The sequence below is a fragment of the Saccopteryx bilineata genome, chromosome 3 (genome assembly GCF_036850765.1).
Source record: "Saccopteryx bilineata isolate mSacBil1 chromosome 3, mSacBil1_pri_phased_curated, whole genome shotgun sequence".
NCBI classification, from domain to species: Eukaryota; Metazoa; Chordata; class Mammalia; order Chiroptera; family Emballonuridae; genus Saccopteryx; species Saccopteryx bilineata.
Window position 1 is genome coordinate 63,845,997 of NC_089492.1, and position 24,077 is coordinate 63,870,073.

At 40.8% G+C, this 24,077-nt stretch overlaps 1 protein-coding gene across 7 annotated transcripts in view; it reads right to left on the minus strand.

Moving 5' to 3' along the window:
* The window catches only part of PDE7A (phosphodiesterase 7A), a 110,333-nt gene that overhangs the window by 19,635 nt on the left and 66,621 nt on the right, over positions 1–24,077 (minus strand). For all 7 annotated transcript variants that reach the window (XR_010730234.1, XR_010730235.1, XM_066266229.1 and 4 more), the window contains exons 4-5: positions 10,461–10,612; positions 8,288–8,351 (exon numbers count right to left, since the gene is read on the minus strand). Coding sequence is in view for 5 of the 7 variants with exons in the window: in XM_066266229.1 (XP_066122326.1) it covers positions 8,288–8,351; positions 10,461–10,612 (216 nt within the window). In the remaining 2 variants the exon portion in view is untranslated. The remainder of the gene's footprint in view (positions 1–8,287; positions 8,352–10,460; positions 10,613–24,077) is intronic.

Here is a 24,077-nt window from a genome sequence, read left to right on the forward strand (position 1 = left end):
TTGAATAGACTTTCTTAAAAAAAGACACCAAAATGATTAGGGTCAATAGAAAACTTTGAACACTGTCCCACACTAAGTATAAGTCAACTTCCAAAAGCACTAGAACATGGCTGCACTTAATCCCTTCCTACGCATCACTTCTGCCACCTGCGATAGCTAAACAGGGATGTCCCAGAGCACTGCCGTGGCCACAACCTTGCTAGGTGGAGGCTGTTTATTCTAAACACACAGGGCTAGGAGGAGGGTCAATGAGTCCTGCCCTCAAGATCAAAACTCTGAACTCAACCCTGCCTCTCCCACAGTTTACTAGGAAAATCTGAGGGTTGGTAAAGAGGGTAGGGGATCACAGAACTAGGCAGAATTCTGTCACTACGAATTTACTGACAATAGTATCTAGCAATCATTTTTCTAGTGAAACGGTTCTCTCAATTTTCAAAATGCCTATTTTCAAACTTTCTCTACTAAATTTCAGTATTTGCACATCCTATTCACCCCCTTATCCTTTTTTTTCTTTTGACAGAGACAGAGAGAGGGACAGAGAGGGACCGATAGGGACAGACAGGAAGGGAGAGAAATGAAAAGCATCAGTTCTTCATTGTGGCACCTTAGTTGTTCATTAATTGTTCTCTCATATGTGCCTTGACCCAGAGGGGTGGCTATAGCAGAGAGAGTGACCCCTTGCTCAAGACAGCAACCTTGGGCTTCAAGCCAGTGACCTTTGGGCTCAAGCCAGCAACCATGGGGTCATGTTTATGATCCCGTGCTCAAGCTGGTGACCTCAGGGTTTTGAAGCTTGGTCCCCTGTGTCCCAGTCCGACAATTTATCCACTGTGCCATTGCCTGGTCAGGCCACCCCCTCACCCTCAACAACCTCATACTTCACAGAAAAAAATTCAAGCATTCAACTTCCCTTTCAAAAGCCAATCCCGCTACCTCTCCACAGCTTCTCAGGAACCTTCCTTGGCCTATCACATCCATCTACCAATGTCACACCACCACCCACAGTGCCATTGAATCAAACTGCCCCTCCCTCCTCCTGCCCTATACTGTCCCGATAAGATCAACACTCAGACATACTCCAGATTCTCTTATCTTTGAAAGAATAATCTCCGAATCCCCTGCCCTTCCAGCGGCCAGGCTCTCTGCCGCTACAGAGCTGATGGTCCTAGAAGTGCTGCGACCTGCAATGGGAGCTGTCTCCATCCTCAGCTTCCACTGCTTTCTCAGTGACACCTGGAGTCACACCAAGTGCAGACATTAAATTGGAAAAAACTATCCTTTTTATTACGTTTAGTTTTTTCTTTCCAAGATAAAACTCTCTCCATTTCTTATATCTTCTATTATACTTTCTCAACGTTTTGAAGATTTCCTCCATAGAACCCATATGTTATATTATTTTAACCATTACATAGACTAGGTGTTGTAAAGGGGTATGAGAATAACAAACACACTTTTAGTATTCTCTAAGAAAATCTATAAATCTCACAAAAATTAATAAAAGACGTAATTAGTCCCAAATTGGCAAGTTTTAGTAATATTTATGAAGGGTTATAAAAGACTACTGGGATGCCTGACCTGTCGTGGTGCAGTGGATAAAGCATCGACCTAGAAATGCTGAGGTCGCCGGTTTGAAGCCTTGGGCTTGCCTGGTCAAGGCACATATGGGAGTTGATGCTTCCTGCTCCTCCCCCCCTTCTCTCTTCTCTCTCCTCTCTCTCTCTCTCTCTCTCTCTCCTTTCTAAAATGAATAAATAAAAAAAAATTTAAAAATTAAATAAATAAAAGACTACTGGGCTGAACTCATTCTCTAAAACTGCCTGAACAAGTGTCAACAGAAGCCCATGGCTGAGGAAAAAAGTAAATTAATGGGAAGAATAATTGCATGGGCAACACTTTAAAGAATGTGGTGCCTAAAAGAAATTTTATTTATTCATTTTTAGACAGGAGAGAGAGAGAGAACGGGGGGGGGGGGGGTGCAGGAAGCATCAACTCCCATATGTGCCTTGACCGGGCAAGCCTGGGGTTTCAAACTGGCAACCTCAGTGTTCGAGGTCGATGCTTCATCCACTGCACCATCACGGGTCAGGCCAAAAGAGATTCTTTTTAAAAACTACTTGACATTACCTTCAAAAAGGGAAAAAATATTGTGAATCTTTTATTTTTATAAAATGCTGTCAAATCCTGATAATACTCTACTGAAACAGACGTGAGCCCATGAGGTTTGGAAGCATTTGTGGAAAAGTCAGCTATATTTCTGTTACTACTATTGTAACAACTAACTTTTCCTTGGGTAAATATTCATAGATATTTCAGAATGCATATCAAAACAAACTATCCAGTTAAAACATGGGCAGAGGATCTGGACACATTTTTCCATCTGACATACAGATGGCCAACAGGCACATGAAAAGGTGTTCAACATCACTAATCATCAGGGACATGCAAATCAAAACCACAATGAGATGTCACCTCACACCAGTCAGAATGGCAATTATGAAAAAGACAAGAAATGAGTGTTGATGAGAATGTGGAGAAAAGTGAACCCTTGATACTTTTTTGTTTGTAGGAACCAATACTAAGAAAAACAGTACAGAGGTGCCTCAAAAAATTAAAAATAGAATTACCATATGCTTCGGCAATCCCACTTCTGGTTACTTATCTGAAGAAATCCAAAACACTAAATTCAAAAAGATGCATGCCCTGGCCGGTTGGCTCAGTGGTAGAGCGTTGGCCCAGTGTGTGGAAGTCTTGGGTTTGATTCCCGGCTAGGGCACACAGGAGAAATGCCCATCTGCTTCTCTACCCCTCCCCCCTCCTTTCTTTCCATTTCTCTCTTCCCCTCCCCCAGCCAAGGCTCCACTGGAGCACATTTAGCCTGGGCATTGTGGATGGCCCCATGGCCTCTGCTTGCAATGGAGCAATGCCTCAGATGGGTAGAGTATCGCCCCCTGGTGGGCATGCTGGGTGGATCCCAGCCAGGCACATGCAGGGAGTCTGACTCCACACTTCTCACTTCAAGGCCCGGGGGGGGGGGGGGGACGACACACACACACACACAGATACATGCACCTCAGTGTTCATTTTGACATTATTTACAATAGCCAAGAAATGGAAGCAACTTAAGTATCTATCTATGGCTAGATGAATGGATTAAGAAAATGTGATATTTATGTGTATGGAATACTGTTGAAATAATATGAAAAATGGAATATTATTCAGACATAAAAAAGAAAATCTTGATTTATTCATGATAGCCGTTCTAACAGATGTAAGGGGATATATCATTGTGGTTTTAATTTGCATCTCTCTGATGATTAGTGACATTGAGCATCTTTTCCTGTCTATTGCCCACCGGCATGTCCTCTTGGAGAAAAGTCTATTCCTTTGTCCACTTTTTAAATAGGACTGTTCATCTATTTGGTGATGAGTGTTAGAAATTCTTTATAAATTTCGGATATTATCTCCTTATCAGACATATCATTGGAGAATATGTTCTTTCATTAACTGGGTTGTCTTTTCATTTTGTTGATAGTTTCCTTTGTTGCGTAAAAATTTTTTAGTTTGATGTAGTCCCATTTGTTTTTGTTGTTTCCTTGCCCAAGGAGATATCAGAGAAAATTACTATGAGAAATGCCCGAGATTTTACTGCCTATGTTTTCTATAAGATTTTTTACAATTTTGAATTATTTAAATCTTCTAATACATTTTTAGTTTATTCTTCTGTATGGTGTAAGAAGGTGGTCTATTTTCATTTTTTTACACCTATCTGTCCAATTTTCCCATCATTTAAATTTTTTTTTTTTAATTTTTATTTTATTTTTTTTTTACAGAGGCAGAGATAGACAGGGACAGACAGACAGGAATGGAGAGAGATGAGAAGAATCAATCATCAGTTTCTCTTTGCGCGTTGCGACTTCTTAGTTGTTCATTGATTGCTTTCTCACATGTGCCTTGACCGTGGGCCTTCAGCAGACCAAGTAACCCCCTGCTGGAGCCAGCGACCTTGGGTCCAAGCTGGTGAGCTCTTTGCTCATGCCAGATGAGCCCGCGCTCAAGCTGGCGAGCTCGGGGTCTCGAATCTGGTTCCTTCCGCATCCCAGTCCGACGCTCCATCCACTGCGCCACCACCTGGTCAGGCCAATTTTCCCATCATTTATAGAATAGACTATCTTTACCCCATTTTAATGTTCTTGCCTTCTTTGTCAAATATTAATTGACCATAAAAGCATGGGTTTATTTCTGGTCTCTCTGTTCTGTTCCACTGATCTAATGTCAGCAAACAAGAAGTGTTGGTGAGGACGTGGAGAAAAGGAAACCCTCATGAACTGTAGGTGGGAATGCAGACTGGTGCAGCCACTATGGAAAGCAGTATGGAGTCATCTCAAAAAAATTTAAAATGAACTGCCTTATGACCCAGCAATTCTACTTCTGGGGCTACAGCCTAAAAAACCCAAAACACTAATTTGAAAGAATATAAGCACGCCTATGTTCACTGCAGTGTTATTTATAGCAGCCCAAGTGCCCAGCAGTGGATGAATGGATAAAAAGCTGTGGTACAGCTGTGGTACATTTACACAGTGGAATACTACTTGATTATAAAAAAGAAGGAAATCTTACCTTTTGCAACAGCATGGATGGAACTGGAGAGTTTTATGCTAAGTGAAATATGTCAGTTCAGAGAAAGACAAGTATGATATGATTGCACTTATATGTGGAATCTAATGAACAAAATAAACTAACAAAATAGAAACAGACTCATAGATAGATAACAAACTGACAACTGTCAGAGGAAAACGGGGTTGGGAACTGAGTGAAAAAGGTGAAGAAATTAAGCAACCCCCCCCCCAAAACTAAAAACACCTCATAGACACAGACAATATTATAGTAATTACTAGAGGGAAAGGGGGAGGCAGAGAAGGGTAAGGGGGATAAATGGTGATGGAAAGAGACTTGGCTTGAGTAGTGAACACACAATATACAGATGATGTGCGTATTACAGAACTGTAGACCTGAAACCTGTGTGATTTTATTAACTACTGTCACCCCAATAAATTCAGTAAAAAATAAAATAAAAATAAAATAGAAAGGTAATCTTGCCATTTGCAATAACACGGACGGACTTTAAGAGCATGCTAAGTGAAGTAAGTCAGAGAAAGACAAATGCCATATACTATCATTTATATGTGCAATCTAAAAACAGAAACAAAAGCTGAACTCATTCATACAAAAAACAGGTTGTGCTGGTCAGAGGCAGGGTTGGGGGTTGACAAAATGGATGATGGGGTCAAAAGGTACAAATTTCCAGTTGTAAAATAAATAAATAAATAAGTCCTGGGATGTAATGTACAGCATGGTGACTATAATTAGTACTGCATTATATATATTAGAAAGCTGCTAAGAGAATCAATTTTAAAAGTTCCTGTCACAAGAAAATTTGTAACAATGTAACTAGACTTATTGTGATTATTTTATAATATATATAAGTATCATATCTTTACATTGTATACCTGACGCTAATATAATGTTATATGTCAATTATACCTCAATTTTAAAAAATGTATATTCATTCTGTATATTTAGGTTATGGCAAGGTTCTCCCAAAATCATTTTCCTAACCTACTGACACAAATTATCAATTTCCAGGGTTTCAGGAGAGCTGCAGCCTCTAGGTAAACACCCTCCTCTGGAATTCAGGCACACTGCAGTGACACACGTGAAATGGCTTCCACGAAGAACATTACAGGATCTGACAAGAATCACCTATTACACCGCACTATCCATATCAAATTGAAAGACTGCATGTAACATTTTTTCTCATTTTTGGTTCATAAGATACCACTGAGTATTTTAATTCCAGTGAATAAGAACACAAATCAATGACACATTTCAGAACAAGTGATGCTTAGTTGATGTGTTAAACAAGAAACAGATACAGAAGAACTTGTATTATATAAAAATGGAAACAAATACTTTCTTGGGAAAAAACTGTACTTATAAAAAAAGCTACCCACATAAAAACGCAGCAAAGGATAGACCTACCAAAGGCATAGAGGCCCCTGACAGTGTCTAGAACGTGATTCAGACAGGAGCTGACAGGGTTAGGTTACCTCCAGGAAACAAGCCTGAGACGAGGGGGTGCACGCACCAGGTGGCTTCCCAGGGAGACAAGGTCCATCTTGCTATCTCATAAAACCTAACTCTCATTGCTGTTAAGGGGCATCAACTGTCTCCTGCAGACGGTAACTGCTCTCCTCCTTGCAGTGGACAAGCTGGACCACTGCTCTTGGCAGCACTGGCCGAGTTTGCTTCCTCCCAGCCTTCCTCTCAATAGCATCTGGGAAAGTCCCAGAGTAAGAAATACAGGAAGCATAGGGGTCAAAACCAAGAAGGGAAAACTATACACTTGGTACCATGTAACCATATCACCAGAATTCACGGCAGGCTGAGCAGTTTCAAAAGGAAAGCAGTGCTAATTAAATAATGCAAGTTAAAGGACTTTTCTTCCGACTTGTTTCCCAATAGCTCTTCATGTATAGAATCCCTGTAATGCTTGGGTGGCTGTAGTTAACTGTATATGTCTCACCATCTGTAAAATCACTGGTGGGTAGCTAACCACAATCAACCCTGAGAAGACACCATTCAGCCATCTTCTCCCCAAAAGAAGTGAGGGGAGTAAACGGAGAGCAAAGAGCTCAAGTAGCTAATGCGGACTCCGGGCTTTTATTCTGCCATCCTACCTTGTCAACATCATTCCACATTCATCACCAAGCCCTCAATTAGCACTTAAAAAAATAAAATCCAGAGAACAGCCAGCTACTTCAATGAGTGATAATGGTGCAGTGCACTAATAACAGGCTATGACCCGTTAGAACATACAGTGTCATAAGGCTAAACGTTGAGGATGTTAAGCATGGCATTGCTTTTTCCATATTATCCTGTGACAAGTAATATTTGTGCTGAGTTAAGAAAGGGGTGTTTCCAGGATCTAGAACTGAGCCACCTGGTACTTCACTACCTGTATTTCAACAAAGGAGAGGCTGATGGGAAAGACTTCTCCGTAAAGGACATGAGCCTTTCCTGTGCAGACAGCCCAACATGGGGGCAGGGAGAGGAGTACCACACTCAGTCACCAAAGGACAAAGGACAGGTGGGAGAGAAAGAGAAAAGGGGACACACAAAAAATCAGGGAGGCGGGAGGGAGGCTTTGCTAACAAAGTAAACTTTGCTATTTCCAGTTTTGCCAGTTTCTGTCAACAGCTGCTAGACAAACAGGTGATTACAAAGGTATTTCACTCTACATGCTGCACAGCTCCGAGGAAATAATGTAGTGATACTAAAAGTTAGACACATACTGATCTTCAAAATGGCTCAAGTTGCATTTGTTTGTCCATTTTCCATATTTGGCTTTCTTATGAAGGAACTTCACCCAAAGTAAAATAAGAAAAACAGTGTGATTTCAGAGAACAGCGGTGAACCACACATTCATCGCATTCTGCAGTCAGGACTGGCTTCCTCTCTCTGTACTCTCAACTCCGCCTCACTTATTAAAAAGATATTTAGACACAAGGGACAAAATCTAGTTCAACTACATGGAGCACCAATTTTTATGCTCAAAATTTACCCTAAATAAAACTAATTTCCAAAGAGAATCCTGTTCCCAAACAGAATAAGGAAGCTCGGACCCTCCCCGAAAACAAACACTCAGGAGGGGGTGGGCAGAACAGGTCACCTGTGTTTTCAAACCACTCATACCCTGAAAAGAGCGATAGTTTCTGATAAGCCCTCGAAGGAGCCCTGCCCCTCCCCACCCGCCATGGTCCTCCAGTAGTGCTGGAGCCCTGGCTGCTGGTCACAATAAGCCATTCCTCTTATGTGGGCAGAGAAAGAAGAGCCTAAGAACCACACAGCTACAAAAATGCAAGCTCTCAGAGGTCGGGAATCTACCACATACCTGTAGCTGTCAAAGCTGGAACACAGTATCAGAAGATGTCACTGTAAATGGCCACAGTCCAAATGAAAATTCAAAAACATGAGATGATAATGTTCACTTGGAGTTATTAATAAGAGTAATGGTAGCTTTAATGAGGAATGGCCAAGTAATGGAGGCTGATTTTTTAATTACTGTTTAAAAACTAAATTTATGAGACTGCCTCTTTAGCCTTTAGATCAGTCATAAAGAAGGAACAAAAGATGTTCCCCCTACCACAGAGAGCTCCTCCTCTAAGTAAATGAAAGCATCTAGAAAATACATTAATTTGAGTAAGTCAAATTCAAATTCTTCACTTACCATTTGTTAGTCTATCAAATAGAAAGATATCAAAATTCCAATTTCCAACTTTTCCCAGCATACACTGAAATGAAAACCAAACATTCCTACTGTAATTTAATTTCAATAACACTATCTTTTTAGATGGCTCATAGAGAATTTAATGAAAATGGAAAGTGACTGATTTACTGTAAGAAATGCTATACATCATTGTCCTTTAATCATGACCTTTCCAACTGGCTCCAAAATATGTCTAAAGGGATAAACTTCATTTGAAAAACCAAATATTGTTTTCAATTAATAAATGCACAGGTAAGGTTAGTGTGTTCTTTTAAAAACTTATTCTTATACTCCCACAAACTTTCAAAAATTTTAACATAATCATCACAGAAACGTGGTTCGTATATTGCATGACCTCAAAACTAGATTTTAAAAATCTAGTAAAAATAAGTTATAATAACTGAGTATTTACTATATTCCAGGTACTGTTAAAAGTACTTTCCTCACTTCTTACTATTCACACCAACACTATCAAGTAGACACTGTTTCCAATTCTCATTTATAGATGGGGAAACAAGCTGAAAGTAACTAACTCGCCCAGCTAGAAAGTAATAGAGCTGGGATCTTCAATCAGGTGGTCTGACTCTGGAACCTAAGAACTTGGTATCTATACTATGCTATGCTTAAATTATGTTACTCATTTTTTATTTTTAAAAAGACACTCCCAACTTATGGATACTTATTTACATTCTTTAAATATCCTTATAAAATAATAGTATTTAACTACATTCATTTTTAAATTGATGTGTATTTCAGCTAAGCAAATAAATCCTACAATGACCTTAAAAACCAAACTGATTATATTTTTACACTATATGTTTGTAACTTGAAATTTTTATGGACCTCATTTTTAAGAAAAAAATTAATTTTGTTTCCAAAAGTTCATTGTTGCATATACATTTATGAATAGATTAACATTAGCAATACTAAGACACTACTAGTAGAGATTAATCATGATAGCACTAACAACCATTCATACACACAGATCAACATTCTCATTCTAAAAAGACCTTGTGAACATTTTAAAATTTAAAGCATGAACACTTTCTATTGATTTCTTTTATTAAACAGAGAAGCGAGTGTTCTCACTTTGATGTCATTGTAAAGGTACTCCCCCCCTATCTATACAAACTTACAAAGTCTGGCCTAGAAATACTAAGAAAAAGAGTAATTTAAAAAATATAGAAATCTAAGTTTATTAAAAATCCTCCTTTAGTCAAAAAAAGCTCATCTAACCTTCACCTTGATTAAGACATTTCTTTTAAACTATATAAAAATAAATAATGCTCACGCCCTGGCTGGTTGGCTCAGGGGTAGAGCGTCCACCCAGCGTGTGGATGTCCCAGGTTCAATTCCCAACCAGGGGACACAGGAGAAGTGCCCATCTGCTTCTCCCCCCCTCCCCCCCTCTCTTCTCTTCCCCTCCTGCAGCCATGGCTCAATTAGAGCAAGTTGGCCCTGTGTGCTGAGGATGGCTCCATGGCCTCACATCAGGCACCAAAAAATGGCTTCGGTTGCAACATAGCAAGCGCCCCAGATGGGCAGAGCATCACCCCCTAGTGGGCTTGCCGGGTGGATCCCAGTCGGGACGCATGCAGAAGTCTGTTTCCCCTCCTCTCACTAAAAAACAAACAAAAAACATGCTCACAATTAACAAACTTCTAAATGCTCAAAATATCTCACTGATGCAAGAGACTATAAAAATTATCTGTCTGAAAGTCATGAGATCTAACTTCCTGTGCTGGTTTGCCTCTAATCAGAGCCCTGAGAGGTCCCTCCTTTTGCTCTTTAGGCCATAGTTTCTTTCTCTATTAAATACAGAAATTAGATTAGATAATCCATAATATTCTTCCCAGCATGGAGTCTTGTGATTTTATAGTTTAATTTCCCATTGCTCTACTTGTTACTTAATGTTATAATAAATAAAATATTTCACTTATTTAGTTACGTCAGGAAATTTCCCTTGCTCTGTAATACCTAATCATAAAATGAACAACTGCTCCAAGGAAAAACCTGAAAAACGGGCTGAACTGATTTTCACATACAATAAACGCTCTATAAATCAGTATCAAATGAGAAAAGGCTACATTAAACTTATCAAAAAGTTAACCTTTCTTGAAAAATCTATACACACCTTGGCTTGTCCATTGTAATCATCATCTAAAATGTTTAGAGAGTTTGGAACGGTAGTACCACGAAAAAAGCGCGACGACCTAAGATACCGCTGGAAACTCAGGAGCCTTCTGATATTCCTCGCAGACACAGAAACTTCAATTTCAGACTGAGCTGAAATAAAAGAAGTAAAAAGTGAGTACAGAAAGTCAAATCTGTGTATAAACTACCTGTAACACCCCTATTTTAAAATTAATCATCATACCACATTTCTAAGAGAGGAGGGGTACTTTATTTGTATTCTTATTAAAGAATTAAAAATGAGGTAAATGGCCAATTTTGACAGGATTTTTTTTCTTTTATGGCTAAGGAACTTGTGAAGTTTTTGTTAAATCCACAGAAGTAAAAACCATATTGTGATGGGTCAGGGAATGGGCTACCAAGGAGTGACAGCCAGGCCACCAGAGGGGAAGTGCACCCTGGGCACCAGCTGAGGCCGAGGTGTCCTCTGAAGCCACCACCTCTAGGCTGAAGCTGGTGCTGCCACTGGGTAAGACCAGGCAGGGCCCCTCTGTCCCTGCCCAGGGTCATAGGCACAGGCTTGGTCTTGGGCCCTTGGTGGCAACAGGCATTGACAGCACTTAGCTAATAAGGAGTGAAGCTGGATTAAAAGTCAGTTTGTTTGTTCAACTCCCAAGAATGTTCATTTCTCACTCTATTGCTTCAATATGGAACAGAAAGACAAAACCTAGTGTGAGACTACGGTTCATACTGAGAAGCCAGGTCCCAAGTAACAGTTGAGATTTTTAACAATTACACAACCAGAACAGCTCAAATCCTAATGAGGGATTTTCCAAGTATTTCATTAAGGTAATTTTATTTAGACGAAAAGGCAATGGAATGGAGAATAAAGCAGTTTATAAACTGTAAGAGTTCTAAAGGATAGGGATACAAATTCTGTAAGATGAAACATTAGAAAAGACACGGTTCCATGCTGGAGACTGGTGCGTTCTCAGTGGCTGAGTCTAACATCCTGACAACCACTGCCTTCCAGTGTTAGAATAAACCAAAGCTCTTTGAGCAACACATTAAATAATAGACTTGCATTAAAAATTATCCTGTAGGGGCCTTGGCCGAGTAGCTGAGTTGGTTGGAGCGTCTCCCCAATATATCCAAGTTGTGGGTTCGATCCCCGGTCAGGGCACATACACAAGTCAACGAGTGAATGCATAAATAAGTTGATATCTCTCTATCTCTGTCCGTCTCTCACATACCCTTCCTCTCTAAAATCAATCAATAAATAAAAATTTTCAACAAAGCTATCTTGTAGGCAACATATATTATCTTTAAGTTCTAAATTCAGTAAATTTTCACAATATAAAACACTTGAAAATGAAGACCAAGGATAAGCAAATCATCACCTCTCCTCCTAACTTCCATTCAAGATTAGACTCACCAGGTGAAATGGCAAGTAATCACACACCTCTCTCTTGTGTGCCCAGTCACTCACTCCTCTATTACTGTTTTCTTATCTACAAAATAATGGCAATGTCTGTCTAACTCAGAGGGTGCTGCATAGAATGAGATAAGGCGTACACAGTCAGATATGCGGTAGGTGTTAGCGGCGATGTAGACGATGGTCAAACTGATGGTAAAGCCACTGCTTGCAGTTATGCTTCTAGGTAATTATCCTAAATTCCAAATCTGTTTATTTTGCTCTAAATAAAAGTAGTCACTGGCTCCTAATTATCTTAAAATGAACTCCATCTCCTCAGCCTAGAAGAAAAGGACCCATGTTCCAGGCACTGGCTTGCTCCAGACTCAACTTCCCAGACTCCCTGGGAAGCACACCTGAACACCAACCTAGACACGCATACTCTGTATCCAGGAGATAGGAAGAACATCTTCTGGGTTCTCATGACTCCCTATGTACACACCTATCGCAGTCCTCCTGACATCCTGTTGTAATCGCTTAATTACATGTCTCCTTCAACAAACGGTGACCACCAATACGGGCACAAACTATTCTTTTTATCTCTGTATACAAAAGCTGAATAATAGTGCTAAGTAAGTATGTGTAAAATATACTGAATAAATCCTGAAAAATGCATAGTGCTTTTATTTTATTTATTTTTTTTGCATAGTGCTTCTAAAATGGCCGACGTGTTTGAGGTTCCTGTCTACTCACAGAAGCCAGAAATAACAATGCACACCATTATGTGGTTTACTTTCCTCATTTTTCATTCACAATTTAAAATACCTACAATAATTATAGAGTCCAAATTTGATCTTTAAAAATGTAACTCACATTGAAAGGACTGGAACCAAAATGTAAAACTATTAAAATGAAGTGATTATGTCTGAACTGCAATTAGTATGTTTGGTATGTTTGAGGAAATGAGGGTAAAGTTCCGAGTGCTTTATAAAAAGTATCTCATTTAGCCCTCAACAACCTCAAACTATTATCACCTTCTACCTTATACATGAGAACACTGAATCTACAAATTAAGTAACCTGTCCAAGGTCATAGAGCCCATATAAGATGACAACTAGATTTTAAAACACAGATATGTCTATTTACAAAATTTGTGTCCACAGTACTGCTCATAAGTTTTTTATATCTTTACAGAATTGTTAACTAGTTATTATAAAAATTCTGTGTACATCACTCAAAATTGTTCTTAAAAGTATGTACCAAAAAACCCAGAACAAAACACACACACACACATACACAAAGAGAGAGAGAGAGAAAAGCTGATGTACAGGAATTCAAGTATTTCATGTGACCCTTTAGTCTCAGTCTTGGAAAAGAGCAGATCTGGAAGAGACAGAGGAGATGGCATTAATATGTGGGAAGCACATGAGCACTAATTAACACTAACACCACCATCTCTGAATTTATAAGGTACTTCACAGTTTTATAAATGTTGCAGAAGACGCATATTCTATTCATTATGGAAAGTAAACTAAAAGCATTCAAAGTCACATGAAGACTTTGAACACCCCTTAATCTTATATACCAAAATTTTAACGACTGAGCGTTGGCCTGGCATGTGGATGTCCTGGGTTTGATTCCCACCCAGGGCACACAGGAGAAGCGCCCATCTGCTTCTCCACCCCTCCCCCTCTCCTTCCTCTCTATGTCTCTCTTCCCCTCCTGCAGTCAAGGCTCCACTGGAGCAAAGTTGGCCTGGGTGCTGAGGATGGCTCTATGGCCTCTGTCTCAGGCACTAAAAAAATGGCTCCGGTTGCAACAGAGCAATGCTTTAGATGGGCAGCGCATTGCCCAATGTAGACATGCCGGGTGGATTCAGGTTGAGCGCATGTGGGAGTCTGTCTCTCTGCGTCCCCACTTCTTACTCCAGAAAAAAAATTTTTTTTAACAATTTTATCACTAGCAATTATCGTATTTTTGCTCCGTAAGTCGCGCCTGACCGTAGACACATCTAGGGTTTTAAGGAGGAAAATAAAGAAAAAGATATTCTGAACCAAATGATATGTTAAAATATTTAATAAAAGAGCGTATTTTTTGCTCCATAAGATGCATGGGCATTTTCCTCTCCCCTTTTGGGGGGAAAAAGTGCGTCTTATGGAGCAAAAAATAATGTGTGCATGTGCACATACACTAATAGTAGGATCACTGCTTTCAAATTGTATGTCCAAACCATTGCATCTTCAAGTAAGTTTGACAACTTGTGAAAGAGGGTAATTGCATAAGAACCTAAAAAAATGAATGAGCCTCATTTGAGGGAAAATCCCCAACAATTCAGTCCACCATGCTAAGTCCCTGTATCAACATGGCAGGCCTCGCTCTCAGTGGTTAAGACAGTTGGCATTGTCTGGAAATCAGAACTCTTCCTATAATATCATGGTTGTACTCTCCTGCTTTTCTCATATTTTCTGAGTAACTTCTGACCAGTCATAATATCCAGATGTCTCATTTTCCTTAACTGAAAAAAACTAAATGCCTGACCAGGTGGTGGCACAGGATAAAGTGTTGGACTGGGACACAGAGGACCCAGGTTTGAATCCCCAAGGTCACTGGCTTGAGCACAGGCTCATGCGGCTTGGGCACAGGCTAACCAGATTGAGTGTGAGGTCGCTGGCTTAAGCCTAAAGGTCACTGGCTTGAGCCCAAGGTTGCTAGCTTGAGCAAGGGGTCACTTGGTCTGCTGTAGACCTCCAGTAAAGGCACATATGAAAAAGCAATCACTGAACAACTAAGGTGCCACAATGAAGAATTAATGTGTCTCATCTCCCTTTCTGCTTGTGTCTGTCCCTCTCTCTGTTTCTCTCTCTGCCCGTCTCTCTCACTAAAAAAAACAAACAAATCATAATTTATATATTTTTCCTGTTTCACAGAGCCCTAAAGTTGGGGCTCATTATCGAGAATTGTTTAGCCCATATTAAGCTGAGACTGAGTATTAGACATTAACTCAAGGGGAAATGGTCACTTATCATAGAAGCCTAATGCCTTCCAGCAAGATAATTCCAAGAATAACCTAACAAGAGGATAACAAACAGATTTTCACTTAAAGATAGAGCCAGCCTGAACAATTAGAAATTACTTCACAGACAATCTAAGGAAGGACAGAGAACCCGTCCAGATGAAACCGCAAATCATCTACAGAGATGTTTTCTTCATCTAGACAACCCGAAGAGCCCATATCTAAAAAGACTATGTTCTAGAAAAAACTGAAAATCTCACAAGACCTTCCAGAGACAGAGCAACTAAAACTACCTCAAAGCACTGCCTGAGACTTACCGTATTTTTTGCTCCCTAAGACACACCTTTTCTCCCAAAAGTGGAGGGGGAAATGCCCGTGCATCTTATGGAGTGAATGTTCATTTTTTTCAGCTGCTGTGGGGCGCTGCACTGGTAAACATATGTAGAATGAGCACCAGTGGGAGCGTAATAGTACCCACCACAGCGGTGTGCGGAACCCCGGCATCTGCTGAGTGATCTCCTGGTTCCGGTTTTCACAGTTGCATGCAGCGCAGAGAGAAGCTAAGCAACATTATGTGGGTGCATTTATTGGTCATCATCAAGGGCAGACGTGAGAGGCGCGCTGCAGGGGTGGAGGGCTGCGCTGCAGCTGCAGGAACTCTGTGTGAAGTGCTGACGTCACTTGCTGCCCTATTAGTGCTTGACCAGTTTAGGGCACATATTAGCAAAACCACACACACAAAAAAAACTTTAAAGAAGTGAAGACTCATCTAGCTGTAATTCCTAGGGGTCTTACCAGCCAGTTGCGATCTTTCCTTCAACAAACCATTTCAAGTCCTGATGTGAGAAGAGTGGAACAAATGGACGGCTGCTGGTAATCATAACACTGGGGAACAAAATTTTTGTTGCATCCACAAAAACACTTGTTCTTACCTAATTCGAGTGTGCTGATCTCAAATCTGACATTAGTTTTTCTCTGTAAGCTACAGTTTTTTTGCAATTCAAGATTTTAGGTTTTCATCTTATTGTAAAATTTTCAACATTTAGTTTAACATAATGAAGTAGAATGTCTGCTTGGGCATCATCTTTGTGAAAATATAATAATTTATATAATGCAGTAAATACACTAATACACTAAAAGATATGATTGCATCAGAATTTGTCTACAATTTCAAAATAGAACATATTAAAAAACTTATTTTAATCATAAAATTTGTGCAAAACTTGTTTAAATTCTATTCAGGCAAAAATTTGCATTTGTAGCTCTTGCGTTTGTGTACTTGTTGAGGACAATCTCGTTTGATGCTCCAGCAATAGTCCGTTCATCACTAACAGCTCCAAGATTTTCAGAAAACTTATCAAGGTGACTGTTCAGGAAGTGAATCTTAACGTTCATTTTACACCCAATGTCACGGAAAGCCAACAGCATCCTTTGAACCAGAAGTTCATAGTTTTCTGCTTCTTTGTTGCCAAGGAAGTTCTTAGTAACTGCCACAAAAGACTGCCATGCTGCTTTCTCCTCCTTATTCATCTTCCTGGCAAATTCTTCGTTATGTATGAGGGTTTGAATTTGAGGTCCATCGAATATACCTGCTTTATCTTCTTGAAAGACAAGGTAGGAAAAGCAGAAATAATATGTTGAAAGCATTCACTTTCTCTATGCAAAGCCTGAACAAACTGCTTCATTAAGCCAAGTCTGATGTGAAGTGGGAGAAAAATGATCCTGTCTCGATTAACTATAGGTTCATTCACAATATTTTGCATCTCTACTTCCAGAGCTTCATGTTTCAGTCACTCCTTCTGTGTCCAGTATTTCTCCCGAGCTCAGCTGTCCCCAAAACACAGAAAGCAAGGATACTTTGTGAAACCTCTCTGTTGTCCTAGTAGGAAATTTACCATTTTAAGATCCACACAAATGATCCAGTTATGCTCCTCACACTTCAGAAAGTTGAGGACAATTTTTTGTTTTGTTTTGTTTTACAGAGACAAAGGGAAAATCAGAGAGAGGGATAGACAGGGACAGACAGACAGGAACGGAGAGAGACGAGAAGCATCAATTATTAGTTTTTCGTTGCGACATCTTAGTTGTTCAATGATTGCTTTCTCATATGTGCCTTGACCGTGGGGCTACAGCAGACCGAGTAACCCCTTGCTCAAGCCAGCGACCCTGAGTCCAAGCTGGTGAGCTTTGCTCAAATCAGATGAGCCCACGCTCAAGCTGGCAACCTCAGGGTCTCGAACCTGGGTCCTCCGCATCCCAGTCCAACACTCTATCCACTGTGCCACCGCCTGGTCAGGCAATTTTTATGTCATTCTTACTAAGTCATTCAATTCGGGTTGGCTAAACTGCTGAGGGGTTAATGACTGCTTGGCATCAGAAGAAGACCCTTCAGATTCTACAACAATTTCCTCATGCATCTTATCAAAATACACTTGATCACCATGTTCACCTTCTTCATCCTTAGAAGAAATAAAACCACTTGAAAACTAGAACCAGGGTGTCTCAGAGTATGGGATAGGTTGTACTGCTGAAGGAAAAATGGCGATCATATGCCGTTTTTTCTTGCTGATGCCCTTTGTATGGATCAGACAGAAATAATAGTCACTGCTGTGGTCCTTAGGTTCACCCCAAACCATGGGAATCCAAAAGGCATTCCTTTGCGTTTTCCTTTTATCCAGTCATGAAGTATTTTCTCACAATTATGACACACAATATGAGGAGCCCAATTCTAGTCTTGATCGCCAAGGGGAACTTGAAAATAGGCAATACAAATGATGAAATATTGCGCCTCTGATGTTGAAGTGTGTAACAGCACATATATAACAGAAGGTGTCAGGACTATTCTTACATTTACGCCTACTCGAAGAAGCCATGATTCAATCTTAAAACAAAATAAGTGGATGTTTTTATCAGACAATAATTTTTTACATTTAAAAACAACTAGAATTATGTAAAAGTGATGTTTGTAAAACATTATATGCCTTGTGGTTATGTTCAATCCAAGAGTCGTTGCCCTTTAACTACTCCAATTTAAAAACCAATGCATGCCATTAACTATAACAAAAAGAAATTAAAAGTGCATAAAAACTACAGCATGCACCAAAAAACGGATTTCAGATTTGGAATCAGCGACGCAGAAATATATAGAAACACTTCTAAAACTTCATGCAACAGAAAATGAAAAAAAAAAAAAAATTGTTCCCCAGTGTAATCTGACACCAACTAGATGTATGAAGAGGATCACTATCACTCACATTTATGAATGGGTAAAAACCATCAGGGCAGTCAGTGAAGAATGAAACCGTGGTACGGTCATTCAAAAAATGTGGCATTAGCAATGCCTTAGATGGCACTGAAGATGGTACCATATATGAAAATAGTGAAGAAAGTGATACCAGTGATTGTGAACAATTGAGCTTCTTAAATTCTGACACTAGTGATGATGAGTTCCTGGGGTTCCTGGACAACTAGAAGAGTATCTGAACATTAAGTCTCTTCTCACTTGTTAATAACAGTGCTAATGGTTATTAATACTGCTGTGGATTTACATTACTGAAATATTACTGTGGTATATTTTATTAAATATTTTAACACACCAGTTGGTTCAGAATATTTTTTTATTTTCCTCCTTAAAACCCTAGGTGCGTCTTACAGTCAGGTATGTCTTATGGAGTGAAAAATACTGTAATACAGGACCAGAACCTGGGGGAGAGGGAGGTATATTTGAATTTTTCACCAATCTAAGTTTTTTTAATATGAAACACATTCATGTTTCAAAAATGAAGGCAAGAAGGGAAGGAGAGAAGAAGAATAGAATTGTAGAAAACCTCACCCCCACCACATCCCCCATCCAAGTCCAGGTAAGCCTGCCCCTAAAATGATAATCTTTTTCTTAAAGTTTCTTGTGTATCCTCCCTGGGTTTTTTTTTAATCAGATATATGGAAACATCATTATATAACATTTCTACCTCTTTTACATAAATGGGAGCATAGTACACACCGACTCTGCATCCTGCTTTTATCATGGCTCTTTCCCTGTCAGTACCTTCCTTGTTCTAGGACTGTAAAGTACTCCATCAGACGGACAAACTATCATCTATTCCAATAGTCCCCTACTGAAGGACAGTGCTACAATTTTACAATTTGCAAAGATACTTTCATTTTGTTATAAATATGCTTATATTTCTACTACTTGTTTAACAGCTTTAGATCTCATCCTTTAAATTCCTCCTATTACACATGAGGAGATCACCTTCTATGCCATCGTCTTTCCCTGTGCCTCTTCCAATGTTTGCTGGCTTTTTTTTTTTCGCTCTAATCCCCACTTTAATTTTAGGTGCAGCTGTAGAATTAAATATTTTCAATATTTCAATCCTTTTCCCGTGGGCTTCACCAGTTATCCTCTGTTTGCTTAGGTGCCTCCTGTAGTAGTTTCCTCAAGAAGGGCTCATGAAAACAACACATCTCATGAGCAATACAAGGTGGGGAAAAGTAGTACTCAAAACAGTTTATTCTTGTGTTATTATTTATTATTGTATTATTTTCCATATGAACCAGTGTAAACCTACTTTGCCCCACCCTGTATATTCTTCAATGTTCAAAACTTTTGCTGATAGTCTTTGTACTTAAAGGACAAACTGAATATAAACATTCAACATAACATTCATGGCTCTCATTTTCCTTCCTTGAGTTTATTTGAAGATATTGATTGGTTTACTGTCTTCTCATATTAAGATTTGCAAAATCTGAGGCAACCCTATTAATTTCCCCCCTCATAAGGGACTTGACCTTTTGCATGGCCACCCACAGAGGATGTCTTTATTTGTGAAGTCTGATGATTCTGCTAGGATAGACCTCATGTTACTCATTCTGGGTCATTATCCCATGGAACATGGATAACATGTAAATTTAAATCTTCTGTTATTTCTGAAAAGTTTTCTTGTATTATATCTCTAAATATTTATTCTGTTCCACTATTTTAGCATTATTATTCAGACACCTCAATAAAAAGGTATTGTCTTGAAACACCTTTACCTGTCACCTATATCTCACGTAAGCTCTCCCCAAATCTTTTTAACTACTGTTTTGTTGTCTTCCCATTTCTACCGACTATGCTCATTATCTTGTTTAGTGAATACTCACTCTACCTTGTGTTCCTCATTTCTGAGATATATTGAAACATTTGCTTCCACTATTTACTAAATCTGAATGTTTCAACTATTTTTGTTGTCTTATCATCTCTTCCCTCAGTTTCTGAAGTTGTGCTTCACAATGAAGTTATTGCCTTATTTAGTTTTTAAAGTGAGCACTAGAACCTGACCAGGCGGGGGTGCAGTGGACAGAGCATCGGACTGGAATGCAGAGGACCCAGGTTCGAAACCCTGAGGTCGCCGGCTTGAGTGCGGGCTCATCTGGTTTGAGCACAGCTCACCAGCTTGAGCCCAAGGTCACTGGCTAGAGCAAGGAGTCACTCAGTCTGCTGTAGCCCTGGTCAAGGCACATATGAGAAAGCTGTAAGGTCAGTGGATAATGGGGGATGGTCATGTGGGGAACTCAGGCTCTCCCGGAAACTTTGGCTAAGACTGCCCACAACCAAGCGCACCAAAAGAAACTTCCCAGGAACCCTTTGGAAAAAAGCAACACCGCTGTCAACCAGTGAGATTTCACCACGTCATCTTAGCTTGACTACCATAGGGACCCTTTAAATATCTCTCACACGGGTCACACCTTGAGACTTCCTTGCCTCCATATTTCCTTGGGGCCAGGGAACCTTGTTGGGCGGGATGCGCGCTCTGTATTCAATAAAGCTCCGGCCCCTTCCTTCCTTCTCGGCGGGGAAAAATACCTTACACTTTGGTACCAAAACCTGGGAGGAGTTAGAAGTCTGCAAGGACCGCTCCTCTCCTCATCCCCTCTGAGAAAGAACCAGGATCTTCGACATTCCACCCACTTTGGCACATGGTGTGGTAAGTCCCCTGCCTCCAGCCTCTCAGTTCTTTCCTCCGAGACTCCCTGTCCAAAACCATAGCTACGTCAGGGAAGTCTTTCCATTCCAAGTGCGAGTGCCTGTGGAGACGTCCCGAGCACATCCACTTTATCTTATCGTTTCATGGCCAGAGCTTGAGTTTTGGGACACCAGTTCTCAAATCTGACCACTCCGAGGACTGAGGGCGGCTGTAGGGGCACAGGAATCTCCCTCCCTAAAGAAGAAGAAACTGTTCTTCTCCGCTGTGGCCAGGCCACAGAACCCACTGAATTAGCCTCCTGAAGGGACTTTCGGTTTTAACACTCACCAATTTAACTATCGCCAAAAAAGCTGGGAGCTGATTGGAGATCCCTTACACACAGGGCTTCTAGTTATTCGCATGCCCATCCTTAATCTCTGTGCTGCCTGTTCCACACGCAGGCCCTTTTTCTGGCCAGAGAAACCTCACCTAAAACCTCCACTCCTGATCTTTCCTTCTCCGTGGACTCCCAAGTCTCTCCTCCTCCTGCCTGATCCCTGGGGGTGCCCCTCTCTCGGGACTTCTCTCTGATCCCTCTGTGGACCTCTTTCACTCGTGTCTCTTCCCTCCAAGGGCCCCCTCCCCTCTCTTCACAAAATCCTGTTTCTTATTCACCACTACCATCTCTGTTTCTCCTCCCCTGCTGGCTGGGGCCCCTCCCTTCTCCATAGTGTTCTTAAGTCCCTCCTCTGTCAGGCCATTCTCCGCCTACTATTGGCTCTTACACCAGTTGCAGGATGTCCAACCCCAATTTTCTTGCAGGAAGTTCTGGCCCTGTCCTGCCTTTGGCTCCAGTGTTTCCTGTAGGATTTGGGTGCCGGGCTCCCCACAAGCCCCCCTTCTCTTATTCTCAACCCCTAAACCCCTATCCGGAATCTGTGAACATGGCATTTAAAGTTTTTAATGGTCCTAACTAGTAGAAACAGGCCAAGGCTATTTACCAGGCCCGCATGCAGCAGAAGGTAACGCTCCAAACCCAGGCTCTTGTGGCAACCCTGAGACCAGCAGAGCAACAGAGGCAAGGCACAGGAAGTGCTCAACCCAAGTCCAAGCCACAAAAAGAAATCCCACCAGCAGCTTGCTTTAAGTGTGGCAATCAACGTCACTGGTCCTGGCAGGGCCCTAGGCCGTGGCTGCCCACTGAGCCCTCCTCTGACTGCAAGCAGCCCGGTCACTGACGGAGCGATTGCCCCTTTAGGCAACAGGCTTGTCCTTAGTGCCTCTACGTGGAGGACAAGCCGCCTGAAGGGGAGGCCAATCCAGCCAGGTGGGTGCATTGCTCAAACTCCTAGGTCATGGCCTGGACTCGGAGAACCCAGGGTATGCAGCAACTAGTGGGTAAGTCCATCTCATTTCTTGTGGACACAGGCTGCCTTCTCTGTTTTGCCATCACACCCTGGACCTCTAGTTCCCTCACAGGTCTTGGTTATGGGAATGGATGGGACCCCTTCCTTTCTCCTTTTTACACCACTCCTGACATGCAGTTTTGCCTCAAGCTTTGCCTCCATACAGGACCACTGGCAGTCGGAACCACTGGACTCCATCCATCTCCAGCTCACCAAAAGGCTGGACCCTACAAATCCCCCTATTACTCCTCTTTTTTAAAATCCTTACAGGACCACATCCATGAAGTTTCTCAACTCATGGCCAAACAGATATTCTTTCTGACACTCCTCAAAGCCACCACCTTCCGACGCCCCTAATCAGCAGGAAGCAGCCAAACGAATAAAAGGCGCCCCTATTCTTTTTAACACAAAAGGTCAGAATGTAAGGTCAGTGGATAATGGGGGATGGTCATGTGGGGAACTCAGGCCCTCCCGGAAACTTTGGCTAAGACTGCCCACAACCAAGCACACCAAAAGAAACTTCCCAGGAACCCTTTGGAAAAAAGCGACACCTCCATCAGCCAGTGAGATTTCACCACGTCATATTAGCTCGACCACCCTAGGGACCCTTTAAATATCTCTCACATGGGTCACACCTTGTGACTTCCTTGGCCTCCATATTTCCTGGGGGTCAGGGAACCTCTTTGGGTGGGATGTGCACTCTGTACTCAATAAAGCCTTTATTATTCCACACTTCGTGGCTCTGGCCCCTTCCTTCTTTCTCGGCAGGGAAAAATACCTTACAAAAGCAATCAATGAACAACTAAGGTGCCACAAAGAAGAGTTGATGATTCTCATCTCTCTCCCTTCCAGTCTGTTCCTATCTGTCTCTGTATCCTCTCTTTGTCTCTGTCACAAAAAATAAATTTTTAAAAAGTGAGCACTAGAAAATTTCGTTACAATTTTCATTCATTCAATGGCAACACTTTTCTGTGAAGTGCTTTTCAATCACTATTAAGTTCTGCAGCTCTCTTTCATTGTTTAATTATCTGATGTGCCTTTCTTTGTTTTAGAGTCATTATTGAATGGGCTGAATTTTCCTGGACTCTTTACACAAAGTTCTTAATGAGGATGAAAGTGAAGTCTCAGGAGAGAGCAGAGGAGCCCTTCGAATTCACTATCTCTTCTCTGCCAAAGAAAAAGACTGCTTCTTACAAACATGCCTCGTCTCTTTTTCTAATTTGGGCCCAGGGTGACTGCGTCTACCATTCCCCTTTGTGCCCAGATCACAGTCCAAGTGGGGCAAGTAAAATATTTAACACTGTACTTTAGGGTGAGTCCCCTTTCCATCATTTTTGCTGTTTGTTAGGCTGTTTCTAACCTTCATTCTTCTTATTAACAATTGTGCAATGAACATTCTTATAACTAAATCTTTGTACAACCTAACTGATTCCCTTAATATAACCCTCAGAAGCAGGATAAGTACATAGGAGCACATTCCAGTGCCTTCTAAGCCACAATGCCAAACCGAAGACTAAGTTTTCTAAAAGAAAATTAGAACTAGTAGAGCTAAATGTCCTAAAAGAGCTTCTAAAATGCAACATAAGGAAAGGAATCAATAACTATAAATCAAGGATGAAATATTATGATGCCATTTAAGATGAGAAATTTTAGTTTCTTCAAGTTTGATCCCCCCCTCCAATTCCTTCTCTCTCTTTCTCTCTCTCTCTCTCTCTACATACACACACACACACACACACACACCCTGTAATAATTAGAAGTAAAATTCTTATATTGAAACAAGCAAGTAGAGGCCACTGCAGAGAAGAGTATCAAGTTGAGCAATTAGGAATATATAAAA